General features: G+C 37.9%; 1 protein-coding gene across 13 annotated transcripts in view; it reads right to left on the bottom strand.

The window, feature by feature from the left end:
• ARMC3 (armadillo repeat containing 3) overlaps positions 1-19,268 on the bottom strand; it is a 93,031-nt gene that overhangs the window by 6,326 nt on the left and 67,437 nt on the right. For 8 of the 13 annotated variants that reach the window (XM_082449692.1, XM_082449693.1, XM_082449689.1 and 5 more), the window contains 6 exons: positions 18,310-18,446; positions 17,315-17,483; positions 14,809-14,909; positions 14,012-14,113; positions 13,492-13,608; positions 37-237 (listed from right to left, as the gene is read on the bottom strand). In XM_082449692.1, the coding sequence (XP_082305818.1) occupies positions 37-237; positions 13,492-13,608; positions 14,012-14,113; positions 14,809-14,909; positions 17,315-17,483; positions 18,310-18,446 (827 nt within the window). The remainder of the gene's footprint in view (positions 1-36; positions 238-13,491; positions 13,609-14,011; positions 14,114-14,808; positions 14,910-17,314; positions 17,484-18,309; positions 18,447-19,268) is intronic. The other 5 variants (XM_082449694.1, XM_082449690.1, XM_082449684.1 and 2 more) reach the window with 3 other exon arrangements.

The following is a 19,268-nucleotide window of genomic DNA, read 5'->3' as shown; positions in this document are numbered from 1 at the left end:
GAAATTGAAAATGTGTATGTATATATAGACGCTTACTTTGCAAGAACCTCAATCTGTTCCTTTATACTGGTGATGGGAAGTATGGATCTGGTCACTTCATACACATAAACACAGAAGTCAGGATCAGAGGGAGGGAGCCATTCTTTATCAGGGCTTCCTTCTCCAGGCAGTTTTGGTGCTACTGCAACCTCTTCCTCCTCCTTCACTTTTTCCTCTTCTTTTTTTCCTCTGCCTTTCCTTAGAGAGTAAACAATAGCAATCAAAATCACAGAGTGAATAAGCACTAACTGTGCTCTGAGTTGCTCTAAAGAGCATCGCAGAAATACAGTATTTTATATATACCTCAGCAACCATACCATACAGAGTTTTCAAATTTTCCATGACAGTGATAGAGTTTTATAGTCTGTATATTTTGCCAGAGAAATTATTTTTCAGGAGATTACTACATGACTGATACATATTATGAAAATCATTGCTTTTCTGTACCATTGCTTATCAAGATATTTGGTACATTGTAGATATGTAATAAATATTTATGGAATTGGGAAAAAATAGGTTGCCTCCTCAGAGAGTCTATGCCAGTCTCATATCATCTCTTGCTTCAGTTGAGACCTTCTGCAAGAAGAATTTGGATCCCACTTTTAAGAACAATTATCCAAAACATGGAAAAAGACAAAAACAAAATAAGGATGGCATGGAATTTCCATGTCATGCAGGAGCAAAGACTCATGCAAAGTTTATCTAGGGAAACGTATTTAGTTCTGTACTTAGGGAAAATAGAATGTACTTAGTAAACAGTAAAGATACTGTTTAACTAAAAGATACTCTTAATGAAAATTTCCAGACTTAGAGAAGTTACTAGTTAACATGTAGATTTTTGTTTAGTAGAGATGCACATTATTTCTTTTCAGTGGAAAAAGATACTCCCAAAGGTTAAAATCTTTTTCTAACATTCCGTAATAAAATTGGATATAAATGCATATATTCTCAAATGATCTTTGAACCAGTATTAATATCTTACTAATTCTCTCATGAGTGGAACAAAACAATGACAGGGGTTCTCATTCCAGGTAACAGGGAGTAAGCACACTTCACCCTGTGTCTCCTACTGAATACAGTCATAAAACCTGGACAGGGTGCATGCAATAGCTATTTGAAAACTCGGAAAAATAATTCATAGCAGGAAGATCAGAGAAGACTGACATTTGAATGACTACGGAACTGACGGTGAGCTTATATTTTAATTTTCCTCCACTATTCTCCAAGCTGAACTAAACATAGCCCCAAGTCTGGAAGCGGGCATCAGCACAGAGGGAGCCCAAGGAGAAGCCCGATTGAGAAACAGGAAAGAGAGACAGTGGAGGAAAGCCCTTTTTTTGATTGTTTTTCTTATTTTTATCCATTATCTTGTGCCCCATCTTCTAAGGAAGCTTGTGACAGTGGTGGCAGTGGTGACATTAAGGTCCCTAAGAGTCTAAAACTGCCTTATACTTGCTCAGTCCTCCTGCTGTTTGGCTGTGGACATGGATACAGTCATGGCAAGAGTGTAGCAGCGCAGGGTAAATAAAGGTTTTTTTGGCTTGAGGACCAAAAGGGAAGCTCCAAGGAACCAAAAAAGACAAGGGAGATCATGGAGAGGGAGGAGCTCAGGAAAGCAACCCTATAAAATTGTTTATATATTCCTAGGCTTACTTCCAAGCTGTGTGTGCATAGTTCTGATCCTGAACGGCACATACGTAGATTTTGAAGATGGAACTATGGTATAAACTACCGCCCAAGTCTCATACTGGACACTATTTGGCACACATGCAGGGCTGATCCAAATAGCACCGCAAAGCCTTTGAAAATGGGACTAATGGTGGAATGACAACCCACAAAACACTGGTTGAAATTTGAAGACTGAAAGCAGCTGGGCCAATTGACTGCTAAAACACACACACAAAAGAAACATTCTTCTTAGAATATGTGTAAGACCCATAAATAAGAACTGAAGGACTCATAACATAATATCACAATCTATATAATTACTCAACATATGAAGAACCAGGAAAATCTCACCTCATATGGGAAAAGACAATCAAAACACATCAATGCTAAGATGACTCAGCTGTTAATTGTTCCAACAAGTAGGTCAAACACTCTTGAAATGACTAGGGAGTTACAAAGTCTTAGAAAGAAATAGAAGATAAAAAAATAGAATTTGCAGCTGAAAAATACAATAACCAAAACTTAAAAAACACAATTCCCTGAATAGGTTTAATAGCAGAATGGAGATAACAGAAGAAACAATCTGTGAACTTGAAGATAAATCAATAAAAATGATCCAATCTGGACAACAAAAGATTGAAAAAGCAACTGACAGAGTCTCAGGGACTTGTGGTGCAATAAAAAAGAGCTAATATTGGTGTCATCGTAGACTCAGAAGAAGAGGAGAAAGAATGAAGCACAGAAAAAAAAATTGAGTAAATTAGGGCCGAAATGGTTTCCTCAATTTGGTTAAAGACATAAATCTACATAGTCAAGAATTTCAGGGACTTCCCTGGTGGCACAGTGGTTAAGAATCTGCCTGCTAATGCAGGGGACACAGATTCGAGCCCTGGTCTGGGAAGATCCCACATGCTGCGGAGCAACTAAGCCCGTGCACCACAACTACTGAGCCTGCGCGCTAGAGCCCTTGAGCCACGACTACTGAGCCTGTGTGCCACAACTACTGAAGCCCGCACGCCTAGAGCCCATGCTACGCAACAACAGAAGCCACCGCAATGAGAAGCCCATGCACTACAACGAAGACTAGCCCCCGCTCACTGCAACTAGAGAAAGCCAATGTGCAGCAACGAAGACCCAACACAGCCATAAATAAATAAATAAATAAATATTTATTTATTTATTAAAAAAATAAAAAAGAATTTCAATGAATGTCAATAAGGTACACCCAAAGAAATGCACTCCAGACACGTTGAAATCAAACTATTGGAAACCAAAGACAAAGCAGATGACATGATTGCCTATGTAGAAAATCCCAAGGAATCTACTGAAAAAACTCCCAGAACTAAGCATTGAGTTCATCAAGATCTGAAGATATAAGAACAACATACAAAATCAATTATGTTTCTATATAGTTACAATGAACAGGTGGAAACCAAAATTAAAAACCAAAAAAAATTTGGAGCACTTACAATTATGCCAAGAAAATTAAATCCTTAGGTATAAACTTCTAAAAAACATGTGCAGGATTTGTGTGCTGAATATTAAAAAGTGCTGTCAAAAGCAATCAAAGAATGTGTAAATACATGATGAGACATCCTGTGTCCATAGATTTAAAGATGCAACATATTAAAGATGTAATTCTCCCCAAATGATCTCTAGGTTTAATGTAATTCCTATCAAAATCCAAGCAAAGTTTTTTTGTAGAATAGAATATCTTATTCTAAGATTTATATGGAAAGGCACAGGTGCTAGAATAGCGAAATCAAACTTGACGAAGAAGAATAAAGTGGGAAGAATCACTTTGCTTGATATCAAATCTTACTGTGTAGCTACAGTAATCCAGATGGAATGATACTGGTGGAGGGACAGACACACAAATTAATGTAACAGAACAGAAGACCCAGACCCACACAAATATGCTCAACTATTTTTGACAAAGGTGCAAAAGCAATTCAATGGAAGAAGTATAGACTTTTCAACAAATGGTGCTGAGCAGTTAGACATGAATGATCCTTGTGATAGAACTATTGATTATCTTAACATGAACCTACCCATGTGAGAAAATTGTATAGAAGTTAATACACACACAAACACACACACGTAGGAGTAAAACTGGGGGAACCTGAATAAAATCATTGGATTGTGTTCATCATTATCCTGGTTGTGATATTGTACTATAGTTTTGAAAATGTTATCATTGGGGGAAACTGGGTTAAGGGTATATGGGCTCACTCTATGTTATTTCTTACAATAGCATGTAAATTTACAATTATATCATAATATTTTCAATTAAAAAATCCATTGACCAGGCTTCTGTCATCTATTATTGGACTCTATTTTGTTCATTCATGTCCTGGTCTATCCCTTCATCAATACCAAAGTATTTTGGTTACTGTAGCTTTACAGTAAGTCATAAAATCAGGTAGAATGATTCAATTTTATTCTTTTTCAAAATGATTTTTCACTATTATAATTTATTTACCTTTCCATAAAAGCTTTAGAATTAGCATATCTCTATCTACCAAAAATGCTGCTGGAATTTCGATAGAATTGTATCAAATTTAGATCAACTCAGGGAAAACTGACATTTTCACTATGTTGAGTTTTCCAACACATGAACATGGTATATCTCTTCACATATTTAGTGATTCTTTGATTTCCTTTGTGTTTTACAGTTCTCAATATATAAGTTCTATACATGTTTTGTTTCATTTTCTCTTTCACTTTAATTTCATATTTCATTTTTCAGCCCTATTAATATTAAAATGGTATTAAAAATTTTTGGTTTTTAGTTTTTCATTGCTGGTATATAAAAATATAATTGATTTTTCTGTGTTGAACTTATATCCTGACATGTTGCTAAACTCACCTATTAGTTCTAGGAGTTTTGTTTTTTTTTAAGTGGATTCCTTAAGGATTTTCTATTTAGACAATCATGTTGTCTGCAAATAGGAACAGTTTTTCTCTCCTCACTTGTCTTGTTCATGATCTTTGCAGGAAAGCATCCAGTCTTTCACCATTAAGTATGGTGTCATTTTTGTGGATGCCTTTTATCAGGTTGAGGAAGTTCCCTTATATTTCTATTTTGCTGACAGTTTTATTTTTTATCATGAATAGATGTTGAATTTTGTCAACTGATTTTCTGCATCAATTAATATGATTATATGCTTTTTCTTCTTTATACTGTTAATATGGATTACATTGATTGATTTTCAAATATTGAACCAGCCTTGCATTCCTGGGATAAACTCCTCTGAGATGAATTATTCTCTTTATATATTGCTTTGATGTGCTAATATTTCAGAAAGGTTTTTTTTCATCTATGTTCATGATGGATTTTGAGCTGTAATTTTCTTTTCTTATAATGTCCTTGTCTGGTATTGACATTAGGATAATGCTGGTATCATAACATGAGTTGGGAAACATTCTCTTTTCTATTTTCTGGAAAAGATTGTTTAGAGTTGGTGTTAATTCTTGAAATGTTTGGCAGAATTCACTAATGAAATCATCTGGGTCAGGAGATTTCTCTTTTGAAGGGTTTTATGAAATCACCTTCTTTAATAGTTAAATGATGATTTGGGCATCTGTTTCATCTTTGGTGAGTTTTGATAGTTTGCAGTTTTTGATGAATTGGTCCATTTCATCTAAGGTGCTGAATTAAAGTTCTCATAGTACTATTGACATAGTTATTGACATTTTTAAAGAACCAGCTTTTGATTTCATTGACTTTCTCTGCTATTTTTCTGTTTTAAATTTCATTGATTTCTGTTTTTATTATTTTCTTCCTTCTAATTGTATTAGGTTTCTTTTTCTAGATTCTTGAGGTTAGATTATTGATTTATGACCTCTCTATCTAATACATTTTAGTAAAATAAATCTCCCTCTCAGCATTGCTTTGGCTGCATCCCACAAATTTTGAAAGTTGTATTTTCATTTTCATTCAGTTCTTTGTATATTTTAAGTCCTTTGAGGCTTCCTTTTGTCCCAGAGATTATTTAGAAGTGTATCATTCAATTTCCATATGCTTAAAGATTTTCTTCTTGTCTTTCTGTCATTAATTTCTAGTTTGATTCTATTATGGTCAGAGAACATAATCTGTATGATTTCAATTATTTTAAATTTGCTGAGCCTTGTTTTATGACCCAGGGTATTGTAAATGTTCCAAATGCAGCTGAAAAAATGTGTATTCTGTTGCTGGTGATGGAATGTTCCATAATATGTCAATTAAATCCTATTTATTTCTGGTGTTGTTCAACTCTTTTATATCCTTGCTGATTTTAGGTCAAGTAGTTCTATCAGTTGCTCAGAGGGGCATGTTGAAGTCCTCAACTATAATTTTGGATTTTTCTATTTCTCCTTTCTGCTCTATCAGTTTTTGCCTCATGTATTTTGAGGCTCTGTTGTTTGGTGCATATACATTGGATCATTATGTCTTCTTCATGGATTGATTCATTTTATCATATGTAATGTCCCTCTTTGTCTCTAGAGTTTTTCTTTGCTCTGAAGTCTACCTTAGTACATATTTAAAAAGCCATTCCTGCTTTTTAAAAAGTTAATGTTTACATGGTATCTTCCTCCATCCTTTCATTTTCAACCCACCTATATTGATACATTTGAGTTTCTTTAAACAGCATATAGTTGAATCATAAATTTTTAATCCACTCTGCCAATCTCTGCCTTTTGATTGGTTCTTTTCCTTCGTTTTTCTTTCCTTGCCTTCCTGTGGGTTACTTGAACATTTCTTATTTATCCATCTTGATTTATTTACATTGCTTTTGAGTGTAATACTGTAGGTATTATAATATACATATATTGCTTATCACAGTCTGCTGGTATCCACGTTTTACCACTTTGAGAGAAATATGGAAACCTCACACCCATGGAGGTCTCTTTACCGTCTCCACTTTTAAATACCATCGTCTTGAGTATCAGATGTTTTTATAATTTTTGTTTCAATCATCAAATATGATGTATAAAGCTCACGAGGAAATAGTCTATTGTATATACCCATATTTCAGCTCTTCCTTCTTTCTTCCCGATCCTTCCAGATTCTTTCATTATTTTCTTTTCGTTGGAAGAACTTCCTTTAGCTAGCCAATCTGTAAGGGTAGGCTAGCTAGCAATAAATTGTTTTCCCTCATCTGGGAATGTCTATTTCTCCCTCTTTATTGCTGAAGGATAGATGCATCAGATAGAGAACACATGGTTGATTCTTTTAGCACTTGAAAAATGGTGTGCCATTTCCTTCTGGTCTGAGAGAAATCTACTGTCATTCAAATTGGTGTTTCCCTATAGGTAATTGGAATTTACACCTTTATGAAGTCTGGATCCCATGACTCAGGTGGGCTTTCTTGGGTGGAGCAATCTCTTATGAGAAGCATTCTATGCTATGCTAGCAGAGAGAGAGGGAGGACTAGGAAGCCTGTGTGTGACTTCTTTCGCCTTTGCTTATGTGTATCTTTTGCCTGCTGATCTTGCATTGTATCTTTTGCTATAATAAATCTTAGCCGTGATTATATATTTGAAAGCCCCAAAATGGGACTAGGCTAGTGTAGGCAGGTAAATCTCCCAAATTATGTATTTACAAGTATGGAGCATTCTGTTCCACTAGCAGTAAATTAGGGGTGGGAATTATCTTTAAGTATTATTTGAAGCATGGTGTGGGAGGAGGATCAACTAAAGTCCATTTGAGTTTTCCCTTTAATTTAGAGAAAAAAATACAAAAATAATCCAATCAGCTGCTATTGGAGAATTACACAAAACTCTATAATCATAACAAATACTAAAAAAAAAAAGTTTTATATTTTCTAATCCAATATTCTATTTACTACAGCCAAGGAAAGAGTCTAATCATGCATTAAATGCACTAACCATATATCGTGATAAAATCTCCAAGCAAAAATTACTATTTTCCAGCTATATCATCTTAACCCTTTTCCTTTTTTGTAAGATAAATAAACTGAACATCTTAACATGCATAGTCAGATGTTAATAAATTAGGAACTAATGCTGGGAAGGTCAATTAGAATGGCAAGAAAGCATAAATAGGTTTACCTGTTTTCTAAAATTACAGGGTAGCTTTGTAAGATTGGAGATCTCGACCCTGTGATTACTCAGAGCCACCTATGAAACAAAGCAGGTGTAGTTCTCCCTGAGCATGCTGCCTGAAGTGAGAAGAATCATTTGGTGTGAGAAGATGACGTCCGGTATCCTGGGCTAAGCGCATCAGAGAGGGAAATCTGACTGAGTGATTAAAAAGAGATAATTTATGGGAACCCCTGAATTGTAATTTCCTGCTGCTATAAATAGAAGTATTTCACTTGGACTTCTTTCCCATGAAGGCTGCCAAGTGGTGTAAATAAGGGCTTCAGTACTTAAATGAATTTCATTTCTAGATAAACATGGAAACAAGAGTTTGGAAATTACAAAATTAACTCCTGTAAAATTAATCTCCAGAAAGAACATCAACTTATGAGTAAAGATATAAGAAATTCTAGGTTTCTTGCAGAAACTTTAGCAAAACTACCTCAGACAACAGAGATTTACTGTGAGAACCCAAAACAATAAGGATATTTTCTGTGTTCACAGGTGGATGAGTAGGTAGATAGGCAAGTAGAGAGAGATAATTGGCTCAAAACTGTGTATTGACATCATCAAAGTTTAATCACTTGCTCCTTCTGATCCCTTCAACTATTTTTTAAAATAAATTTATTTATTTATTTATTTATTTATTTATTTATGGCTACATTGGTTCTTTGTTGCCGTGCACGGGCTTTCTCTAGTTGTGGTGAGCAGGGGCTACTCTTCGTTGCGGTGCACAGGCTTCTCATTGTGGTGGCTTCTCTTTGTTGTGGAGCATGGGCTCTAGGCCCGCGGGCTTCAGTAGTTGTGGCTTGCAGGCTCTGGAGTGCAGGCTCAGTAGTTGTGGCACACGGGCTTAGTTGCTTCATGGCATGTGGGATCTTCCCGGACCAGGGCTCAAACCCGTGTCCCCTGCATTGGCAGGCGGATTCTTAACCACTGCACCACCAGGGAAGTGCCAACTATTTGAATATATAAATTATAGAGCAGAGCTGGTGGGAGAGATGTAAGTCATGAATCTGGCTCCCTTGTGGTTTCAATTTAGGTGAGAAGATTTTGGTATGTGAAAAATAATCACAATACCATGTAGCATTCAATAAATTCCACAAGGAATAAAAATTAGAAACTCAAGCAGTTCAACATTGAACAAAATCTATTCCAGTTAGGTGTCCTGTTCTACCCAACCTATTCCAAAAGGATGAGAAGGGAGTATTGTACAAAGTGGAGATATGATTTATTCTGGTCTTAGGAAGGTACATCGTGTGTGTGTGTGTGTGTGATGTGTGTGTGTGTCTGTAGTTTATTTTGTTTGTTCCACTAGGATGTACGTTCTATTAGGACAGAGGTATTTGTTCACTGCTATACTTCCAATACTAGAATAATTCCTGGCATCTAAGTGCTCAGTAAATATTTGTTGAATGAATGAATAAATTCAAGAAAAGAAGGTCAGAAGGTATTTAAATGTGACCAAGAGACAATATGTGTTTTTGGAAGACTTTTGAAGTCAAGATTTAAGGGAAGGGGAAAAAAAAAAAGGTAAGGTATGGGTAAAAAGAGGGTTTGAGAGAAATTCTTTTATTTTTTAAATTTTAATTAAATTTTTAAATTGAGGTATAATTAACATGTAACATTATATTGGTTTCAGGTGTACAACACAATGATTCAATATTTCTATACATTGTGAAATGATCACCAGAGTAAGTCTAGTTACCATCCGTCACCATACAAAGTGAACTTTTAGGATTCACTCTCTTGGCAACATTTAAATATGTTCTATATTATTGACTATAGTCACCATGCTGTACATTACATTCCCATGACTTTATTTTATAACTGGAAGTTTGACCTCTTGACCCCCTTCACCCATTTCTCCCACTCAACCCCCCTTCCCTCTGGCAACCACCATTCTCTTCTCTTTATCTATGATTTTTGTTTTGTTTGTTCATTTGTTTTGTTTTTTAGATTCCACATATAAGTGAAATTGTACAGTATTTGTCTTTCTCTGTCTGATACTTCGCTTAGCATAATTCCTTCAAGGTTCATCCATGTTATCTCAGATGGCAAGATTTCATTCTTTTTTATGGCTGGTGGTATTCTATCGTATACATATACCACTTCTTCTTTATCCAGTCATCCACTGATGGACACTTAGGTTGTTTCCATATCTTGGCTGTGTTAAATAATGCTGCAGTGAACGTGGGGGTGTAGAAAATTTTCAAATTAGTGCTTTCATTTTCATCAGATAAATACCCAGAGGGGGAATTGCTGGATCATTTTAATTTTTAATTTTTTGAGGACCCTCCATACTGTTTTGCATAAAGCCTGCACCAATTTACATTCCCATCAACAGTGCACGAGGGTTCTCTTTTCTCCACATGCTGGCCAACACTTGCTATCTCTTGTCTTCCTGATAGCCAATCTACCAGGTGTGAGGTGATATCTCACTGTGGTATTGATTTGCATTTCCCTGATGATTAGTGATGTTGAGCATCTTTTTATGTGCCTGTTAGCCATCTGCATGTCTTTTTTTGAAAAAATGTTTATTCAGATCCTCTGCCCTTTAAAAATCAGATTGCTTTGTTTTGTTACTGAGTTTTATGAATTCTTATATTTTGGATATTAACCTTTTATTGGATATATGATTTGCAAATATTTTCTCCCATTCAGTAGGTTGTCTTTTCATTTTGTTGGTGGTTTCCTTTGCTGTGCAGAAGCTTTTTAGTTTGATGTAGTCCCAGTTATTTTTTTTTTTGCTTTTGTTGTCTTTGCTTTTGGAGTCAGATCCAAAAATTGATTGCCAAGACTGAAGTAAACAGCTTATCATCTAAGTTTTCTTCTAGGAGTTTTATGGCTTCAGGTCTCACATTTTGAGTTAATTTTTGTTTATGGTATAAGATAGTGGTCTAGTTTCATTCTTATGCATGTGGCTGTCCAGTTTTCTGAGGAAAATCATTTTAAAAACAAAAATGTTTTAGGAAGTCATTGTGATGCTATCAAGATGACCTAAGTAGCAGAAATGTTAAAGTATATGTTGTAAAGATCTAAAAGTCTCCAAAGATGAACAGACTGGAAGGATATGTATTTCATGTCCTCCTATTTGGGGACAGAAAAACACACTTTTAAGTGTGTGTAATAAACTCATGTGCAATCAACTTAAATATTTATGAAAACTAGTCTGAATAAAAAAGATGGTATAGATAGAACTTGTAATTCCTTTCACGAATGGGTATAGTAAATGTTTATTGTAAGGAGAATGGTCTTTACAAGGAAAAGCTTTAGAGAGCATTAGACATGTTGGTTTCTGTGAAGCCTAGGGAAGTATCAAGAAGGTGTCTGGATAAACAAAATATAAATTAATCACCTCTCCTTTGAGTGCTGTGCCATAAAAGAAAGTGCAATTAAAACCTTCAAAAACAGAGATAAGATGGTGGCTGGTCACCTAATGAGAGCCTCTTGCTCAATGATTTTAATTTACATGGTATATGGTAATAATATTCATCAGGAAAAAGACAGAAGTCCGTACTTTCACTTTCCTTGCCTGGTACCTCACACACAGTTGACTGACTTGTCTCCCATCTCTCCTCTCCCTTTCAAAAATTCAGCCATTTTGTGGTTCTAGATGTCTCATTATTCTTTGTCAGTATTGCTCAGTACTTTTTTTTGTCAACATTAAACATTCTCCGTGACATTTTCAGATGAGTAGAGTTAAAATATTTTACTCTATGTTCAGGGGTCCAAAGTTTTAACAGTCACAAGAAAGGTTGACCAAAAGATAAACAACAGGAAAACGAGATTATGACCAATCTATCCCCCAGTGGACCACGGGCTAAGAAGGGGAAAGAACCTGGCCACACTGATCACTTAAATAAGCCAGGTGGATTCTTCCCCAGGAAGCTGAGGAGTTGAGGAGACCACAGGGAGACACCTGCCTCCGAGCCAGCCAAATGTCCTGTCAAGCATGTGAAGATAAGATGGTCTCCACAAATATGCACAAGAGACGCAGATTGTACTTGATTATTGTTGGGCTTTAGAACTGAAAGACTGCCTTGGAATTGGGGCCAGATTTGGTCCCATGGCAAGTCAAAGTCACATACAAGCTACAGTTATGGGTGAGGGGATAACCAAAAGAAAGTCAAGGAAGGTAACAAAGCAATTGTAAACAGACACTGTGCAGGTGGAGAGAGAAAAAGAGAGAGGGAGAGAGGCAAGCAGACTAATGGTTTATCTACTTTACTCCCAGCTCCTGTCGTGCGCTGGATTCTGGGGATTCTTCTGCATCCCTGCAAGGCTGGAGTGGGTTTGGGCTCCCTGCAACTGTTTCGTCCAGTAGTACTAACATTTGTTGAATGTTTACTCTGGGCCAGGCCCTGCTCTAAGCCCTTTTCATTCATTAACTTATTTAATCTTCTCAAGACACTGTGAGGAACAGACTACAGTTTTGTTTTGTTTTGCATTTTACTGATAAGTGAACTCAGCCAAAGAGAAGGTAACCTATTTGCTCAAGAGACACAGTTTATAAGTGTGGATCTTGTTGAAAATAACCTTTTCCTACAAAAAGTTGAGATTTCTATTCTCTTGAATAAACACAAATGCCTTATGTATGCCAGCCAAGCACTGTGCTAAATGCTGGGGATGAAAAGAGAAACTATTCGAGTCAGAACGTGTTCTTGTCCTCAAGGCACTCTCAGTCCAGAGGAGGAGAAACGAGAGAAGCCAAGTGAGGAGAGAAAGGGAAGGGAAGAGGTGAGGAGGGGCAGGAGGGCAGAAAGGATGAGGGCTGATCAGAAGCAGAGATCAGAACAGTGAGCAACAGAGACTGACAGGAGAAAATAAAGTCAGAAATAGAAAATACACAGCTCTGAGGTCTGTGGAGGAGGGCAGACCACTCCTTAGGAGACCTTAGGAGACAGTCTCGGTTTAGAAGGTAGATGCTCAATTGTATACATGTGTGCCAAATAGCCTCCAGCACCCCAGTGTTTTTCAAGGGCTTAAGTCAACAATAATTGACGGGTCATGGAGCGGAGCAGGAGGTCTGAGTGGTTTTTTGAAGAATCCAGGAAAGTGCTCACAAGAGAAAGAATATGTTTAAAAATATGTAAACATGTAGATAGTGTTTTAAAATATGCCAGGCTAAAAAGCGTGGAACGACATTATAATGGTTCCAGCCAAATTCAGAATGTGGTCCTGTTTCCCTTTCCTCTTCTCATTGCTTCCTGAAGGGCCAGGGGTTTCCGTGAGCAAGATGGGGAGGGGACGTGGAAGCCAGAGGCAGCGAAGAGGGAAGGCTCACACTCCGGCCAGTGCTGCTCTTCAGCTGCAGAGGCAGCCACCAGGGGAGGGCAGAACAGTTCATTTTAAGTTGATTCCTGCACATGGCTGGACTTTTAAAGGGCTGACTGGAGACTGCTGTTTCCGTTGTCTCTGAATTAAAGTGACTGTAGGACTTTACAGTGAGCAAAGTACCCTGAGTTCTCACCCAGAGGCAGGAGAAGAAATTCCCTCTGGGTAAGTTTTAAAGAGACAACAAGAGACACAAATAAAGGTAATTTTAATTATACTTCATGAGTCCTGTTTAGTCCTACTTCTGATTCCATAAGAAGAGCTTCCTAGTTAAAAGCCACCCCTCCCTTTCACCAACTCTGTGGGTAATTAAAACTTGACGGGATTACAGTTAGGAGAAGAATACAGTAAGGAAGTTTCTACCTGGATCCTTTCTCTTTAGTGGCACTTTTGCTAAGAGCAGTATTGCGTCCCGAAGTAGATTCTGATTTCTCTTCGGTGGGAGATGCAAATCCAGCACTAAAATGATAACTGTTTTCTCTTGTCATTTGAAAAAAACCACAACCAATTTCAATCATACAGAAAATAACAATGCACTACATTTGCAAGGCATTTTATAATTTATAAGGCATTTTCACTTCCATTATATGTTTTGATTCCAGCCACCGAGAAGAAGCAGGGCACCAGGCATTATTCCATCTACAGATAAGGACACGAAGCCTGATCATGGACAGTGCACTAGTCAGGGGCAGGGGCTCAAGATCTCACTCTGGGTTCACAGAAGACAGAATGTCAAACCAGGTTTCCTGGCTTTCATCCTGAAATTGTGTGACTGTGAGAAGAATAAAATTTAAGTTGCCAAAACCTAAAATCTAAATTTCTTTTTTACTCCCAAATTAAGGGAGAGAATTATTTGAGTGTAGACAAAACATCATTTTCTTACTTGGTCTTTTCTTTACTTGCTCTTCTTAAAGAAGATGAAGAAGAAATACTTCGTCCATAACCAACGTCTGATGACTTATCTTCCGTAGATGGAGGTGGAGAACTAAAAGTTTACATATTTGAAATTATGTACAAATTAAAATAATTTGTCAATATTGACTTTGTCCTACAAAATAGATTTTTTTTCTGAAAAATCATATTTAGAGCTGACTTTTAACAGTGACACATTATTTTAAAAGCAAAAAGAGGTTAAGATAAGATAAAATGAATATTATAAAGCTTTTCATGAGCTAGAACTGGAAATAGTTTTATAAAATGTGTCACATAAAATGTATTATATAGATATATAGGAATACAAGACCATTTTAATGGCTGTTGAAGCTTTCATTTTTAGCTCTACTATTTTCTCCTTATTTTATTAAAAATATTGGACAGCAGTGGTATTCCTGGATTTAGTTCTGGAGATTTGTAAACATAATTCATCTTGGTTTGCTCCTATCTGTTTATACTTTCTTCAGTTACTTCATGTTACCGGAAGGGTAATAAGCCCTGATTGCAGAAATACCCATGGAATTGACTGGTAACATAGAGTCGAAGGAAAAACCACAGTGGTGACTATTCTGTGTTCTTTACTATGTCAGGCTATGAGTTTATGGACCAGTGTTTACTTTCATGGTGGTGCTAGATACAGGAAGTATGAAAAGATACCATACTGGGAACGTTTATGTATTCACATGATGATGGACAAACAAAAAAATTATTTGCTTCCCTTCATTCCTCCTCCCCGCAAAGACTCACGCATCAGAAGATTTACTGTTAACTAAGAGTATAGCACGTTGGTCACTTGGTTCTTGTAAGCAGAGATCCTTCAAAGGCAAAAGTTTGGTGCCAGGATTTATCTGTAGATAATTTAAGAATTGAAAAGTAATATCTGCATGCATTATATATTTTTTTAATGAATACTGATAGAATAGGTTCTTAACTGTTTGAGGTATCTAATTTCACACACACACACACACTTAAAAATAGGAAACTGAAGCTTGTGGATGTTTTGCCTTTGGGCAAGATACACCCTCCAATTCCCCCTCCCCCCACCCCCCCCAGTCTCTGTAACTTGATACTCAACTGTTTCATACCATAATTATCAGCTTGGCCCCTGGAAGTATTTGAGTTTGAAAATCTATCCATATACATAAGGAAGAGCTTATCGTTTGTAGGAGTAACTAATTACTAAACAGATCACTAAAAATGTTGTGAGGATAACTACCAACAAGCTAGACAAAGCCCTATACTAGCAATTTTATCAGCCTGGTGAAGAGGGTTAGACCAGATCACCCTGTGAGCTCTTTTTCCAATCAAGTAATAGATCCTTCTCTCAACCAAGATACTTTTCATGGTTCTTTTAAAGTACGACAGAGCGTGTCATTCTTCTGCCCAGAACCCTGACATGTTTTCCCCCTTCATTTAGAATAAAGGCCCAAATCCTTCCAGTGGTCTAGAAGACTTCCATGAGCTGCTTGCTCTTACCTGCTCTGATTTGGTCTGTTATTCCGCCCCTGGTTGACTCAGTTCTAGCTAAACCGACTTTGCTGTTCCTTGAGTGTGCCAACCACATTTACTCACGGTTTCTGCACTAGCTCTTTCCTCCATCTAGAAAGCTCCTTCTCCACTATCCCCAAGGCTAAGAAGTCCTTCACCTCCTTCAAATTTTTTGCTCAGATATTACCCTTTCAGTGGGGTTACCTGACCACATCAACTCCAGTGTCCTCAGCCCCTTTATCCTTCTCTGCTCTCCTCCCCACCCACTGCAGTGCTTATCATTTCAATCACGTGATAGAATGTATTGGTGAGATTTATTGTTTATTGTCTGTTTCCTCTCACTGGTACCATGGGAGTAGAGATCTTTGTCTCTTTTGTTCACTGACACATTTAAAGCCTGAAATATTAGAAAATATTTAGAGTGAATCAGAGAGTTCTCCATAAGGAAATTGTCTCATTACGTTTTTTTTAAAAAAACTCATGAACAAATACATTTTGTCACAGTTTTATCTGTTCCTTGGCAACAGATAAGTGCTCTGGTAAGTGCTCTTTGGTGGTTTTTCTGCTCTTTTCCTCATTTTTCTTAAAGCGTCTTTGTGCTAATAATGTGGCACCTGTTCTTTTAAAATTACTCATCATTGAACGAGAGCAGTAATTTCTCGGTGGTTTGTGTGTATCTGTTATGGAGGGTATGGTGGTGGCAGTGGCTGGCAGAAGCAGAAGGAAGAGAAAAAGTTTTAGGCTGGCGGTTTTGGTTATTCAACATGTCTCTAATTCTGTTACCACGATACAGTGTTTCCTGCAAATACGGCTTAGCTGTGATTCTTTTATGGCCCTGTCGCCTCTGCTTCTTTGAACCAGATTCGTCCAAGAGGGTTTCTGCTGCCAGCCCTGCTCACCCCAGTTCCTGGGGTCCTGCCCACCTACCCCCTTGCGAACCAAGCATATAGCTTTTGTATGTCTGAGTTCTCCACCCCCTCGGGAAGTATAGACTTTTGATGGTGCTTTCTGAGATCTGCTACCACTCTTGTCCCTCTCTGTGCTTTTTTTCCCTTTTCATTCTTCCTCCTGTGTAACTTCTGCCTGATCCCAGGGACTTTTAAATATTTTTGAAGTCTGCAGATCATACCAATTTCCTACTTCTGCCTAAAATGGGATTTGTAGGTTTTTAAAAAAATTTCCCCATTCTCCTTATTGCTTTTGGTTTCCAGAAGAAGTAGAACATGCTGACTTAGACAGTAATGTCAAAAAGCCCTCAAGACTCTAATGTTTAGCTTCCCATTTCTCTTAACATTAACACTGAATTACACTGTAAGTTGTTTTAAAATCGTAATCACAAACGCAGCTAAGTAAAATAATATTCTTCTACATTACATTTTAAAATTCAGTATTACAATTTGGTTAATTTCAATTAGATTATAATTAATAGAATAAAAACTTATACTTCTATTATTGACATTATCATTATCATTAACACTGAGCCCTAGAAGTAATATAAAAGCCGATTGCTTTATATCTTCTCTGAAACTTGAGACTAGCAACAGCAAACTAATTTAAGTTCAGGTCATCAGATTCTAGTTAAAACTGTACACAGATGCAAAATCTTATAGCCAGACAAAGTTTAAGGATGAAGTTCTGATTCCCAAGTTTCTGCCTATAAAAATATAAATTATGTTAGGCAGTTATAAAATTGCAACGTAATGGCATCACGATGCAAGAAGAACTGATCACACATACTAAAATACAAATTAGTGCTGCCACTTACCCGACCATAATCATAGACTCCATCAGTAATTATGTTACTTGATGACAAATAGCCAGTCTGGCTGTATTTCAGAGACAGGTGGTGGTTGAGCAATTTGTTATGAGCTGCCTCACTGAATTTGTTTTTTCGACTTACTGATAGATTAATTTCTTCAAGGATATCTAAAGCCCTGTCAATAAAAGCAAAAAAGACATTATTTGCCTTATATAAGCAATCCAACAGTAAGTTCCCATTCATACACCTCACTAAGATCCTGAATGAAGAATTGAGATGGAAAGGTTAAAACCATCCCACCCTTTTAGGTAAACTAATCCTGACAGAATTATGAAGACAAATCAGCCCTTTTTGAGAACATACATGCCATGTAGAAACTCATGATCAAACAGTTGAAAAGGACACTTTAGGAAGAAAAAGTTCTTCATTTAAAGCAAAATTAGTATCGGACTCCAATCTTTTCAGCTAACCAGGTGACATATACAAAGAACAAAAATGGTTAGAAACAGGGTAAATCTGTCTGTGGAATCTTGAAACCCTCTTGGCTGAGTTGCTCAAGGCAGCTGACTCATAGGCTGTTGGTAAGGGAACCGATGTGGTGAGGTTGGTTAAAGGCGTCATTGTGGTGGAACGGTTTGTGGGGGAGAAAACAGAGATGGCAGTCATGGCTTGCCCGTTTTAATTTAACCTTGATAGTTGAGCGACAAATAGGATTGTGTTTAGCAAAGCAGAGGAAAGTGAAAGAGAAGCGTTTATCAGGATGAAAAAGTGGAAAAGGAAACATGGAAGATGATTGTGTGGCGGTGGCGGGGGAGATCTCTCGGGGGAGGAGCGGGGAGGATCACGCTTCTGCAGGCGGTCCCTTCGGAGGGACTGCGACCCGCAGAGCGTCTGAACGCCCCGCGGCCTGAGAGTGGGCGTGGAGACTCTGCTCGACCTTCCTCGGCCTGAAGACTGTGTGTCCTTCATCTGAGCCAGACTCTCAAGACCGCTCCACTCACCCGAGCCTGCACAACTCAGCGGCCGTGGGCTCATCACTGGCACAGACCATTACGGCCCAGCTGGCGTGCCGTCGGACCTCGTCGTCCTTGGAACGCAGGAGCTCTACCAGCGGCTCCAGCCCACCTGAATGTCTCAGCTAGAAATGGAAGCCAAAATTTTACACATTAAGAGTACAGAACATAAACATTCATGCTTTAAAAAAAAATCTCATTTTTTGATTGTTGAAAGGGTTTTGATTATGTAAAAACATTTTAGGATGTGTCCATGGTTAGATTTATTAAATTCAGGGGGAATCAATTGCAGAAACCTTACAGACAGGAGCGTGATGTTCTGTTCAAAGTCAAGAAGAGGCCGCAGTAAAGTAACTGAGGGAGGTCACTGTGAGTTTACATGGGGTGGGTGCAGGGCAAAGAGCCTGTCCTCTCCCCTCTACAAGCGGGATGCCCCACGTTCATTCACTCTGCTGCTCACCACTGCGTGTCCATCTGGCCTGTGGAGGACAGAATCACGGGCCCCCAGAGAGGCCCTTGTCCCTGGGAGGGATTTGGTAGATGTGGTTAAGGATCTGGGGATAGGGAGATGGTCCTGGTATCAGGTTGGCCCGACTTCATTACAGGGGTCCTTACAAGAGGGAGATAAGAGTGTGAGGAGCAGAGAAAGGAGACTTGTAGAAACAGAGGTTGCAGTAATCTGCTTTGAAGACCGAGGAAGGGCCCACAGCCAAGGAATGCAGGTGGACGGTGAAAGCTAGAAAGGGCCCGGAAACAGATTTCCCCCTCAAGTCTCCAGAGGGATCACAGCTCTGTTGGTAGCCTGACTTTAACCCATAAGACCCATTTTCAGACTTCTGACCTCCCAAACCGTGAGGTAATAGATTTGTATTGCTTTAAGGCACTAAGTTGTGGTCATTTATTTCAGCAGCAACAGGAAATGGACACAGTCTCCAAAGCTAGGCAGG

This window comes from Balaenoptera physalus, assembly GCF_965194825.1.
Source record: "Balaenoptera physalus genome assembly, chromosome: 2".
NCBI lineage: Eukaryota > Metazoa > Chordata > Mammalia > Artiodactyla > Balaenopteridae > Balaenoptera > Balaenoptera physalus.
The sequence above is the reverse complement of the archived record's forward strand: the minus strand, read 5'-3'. Positions and strand labels throughout refer to the sequence as shown.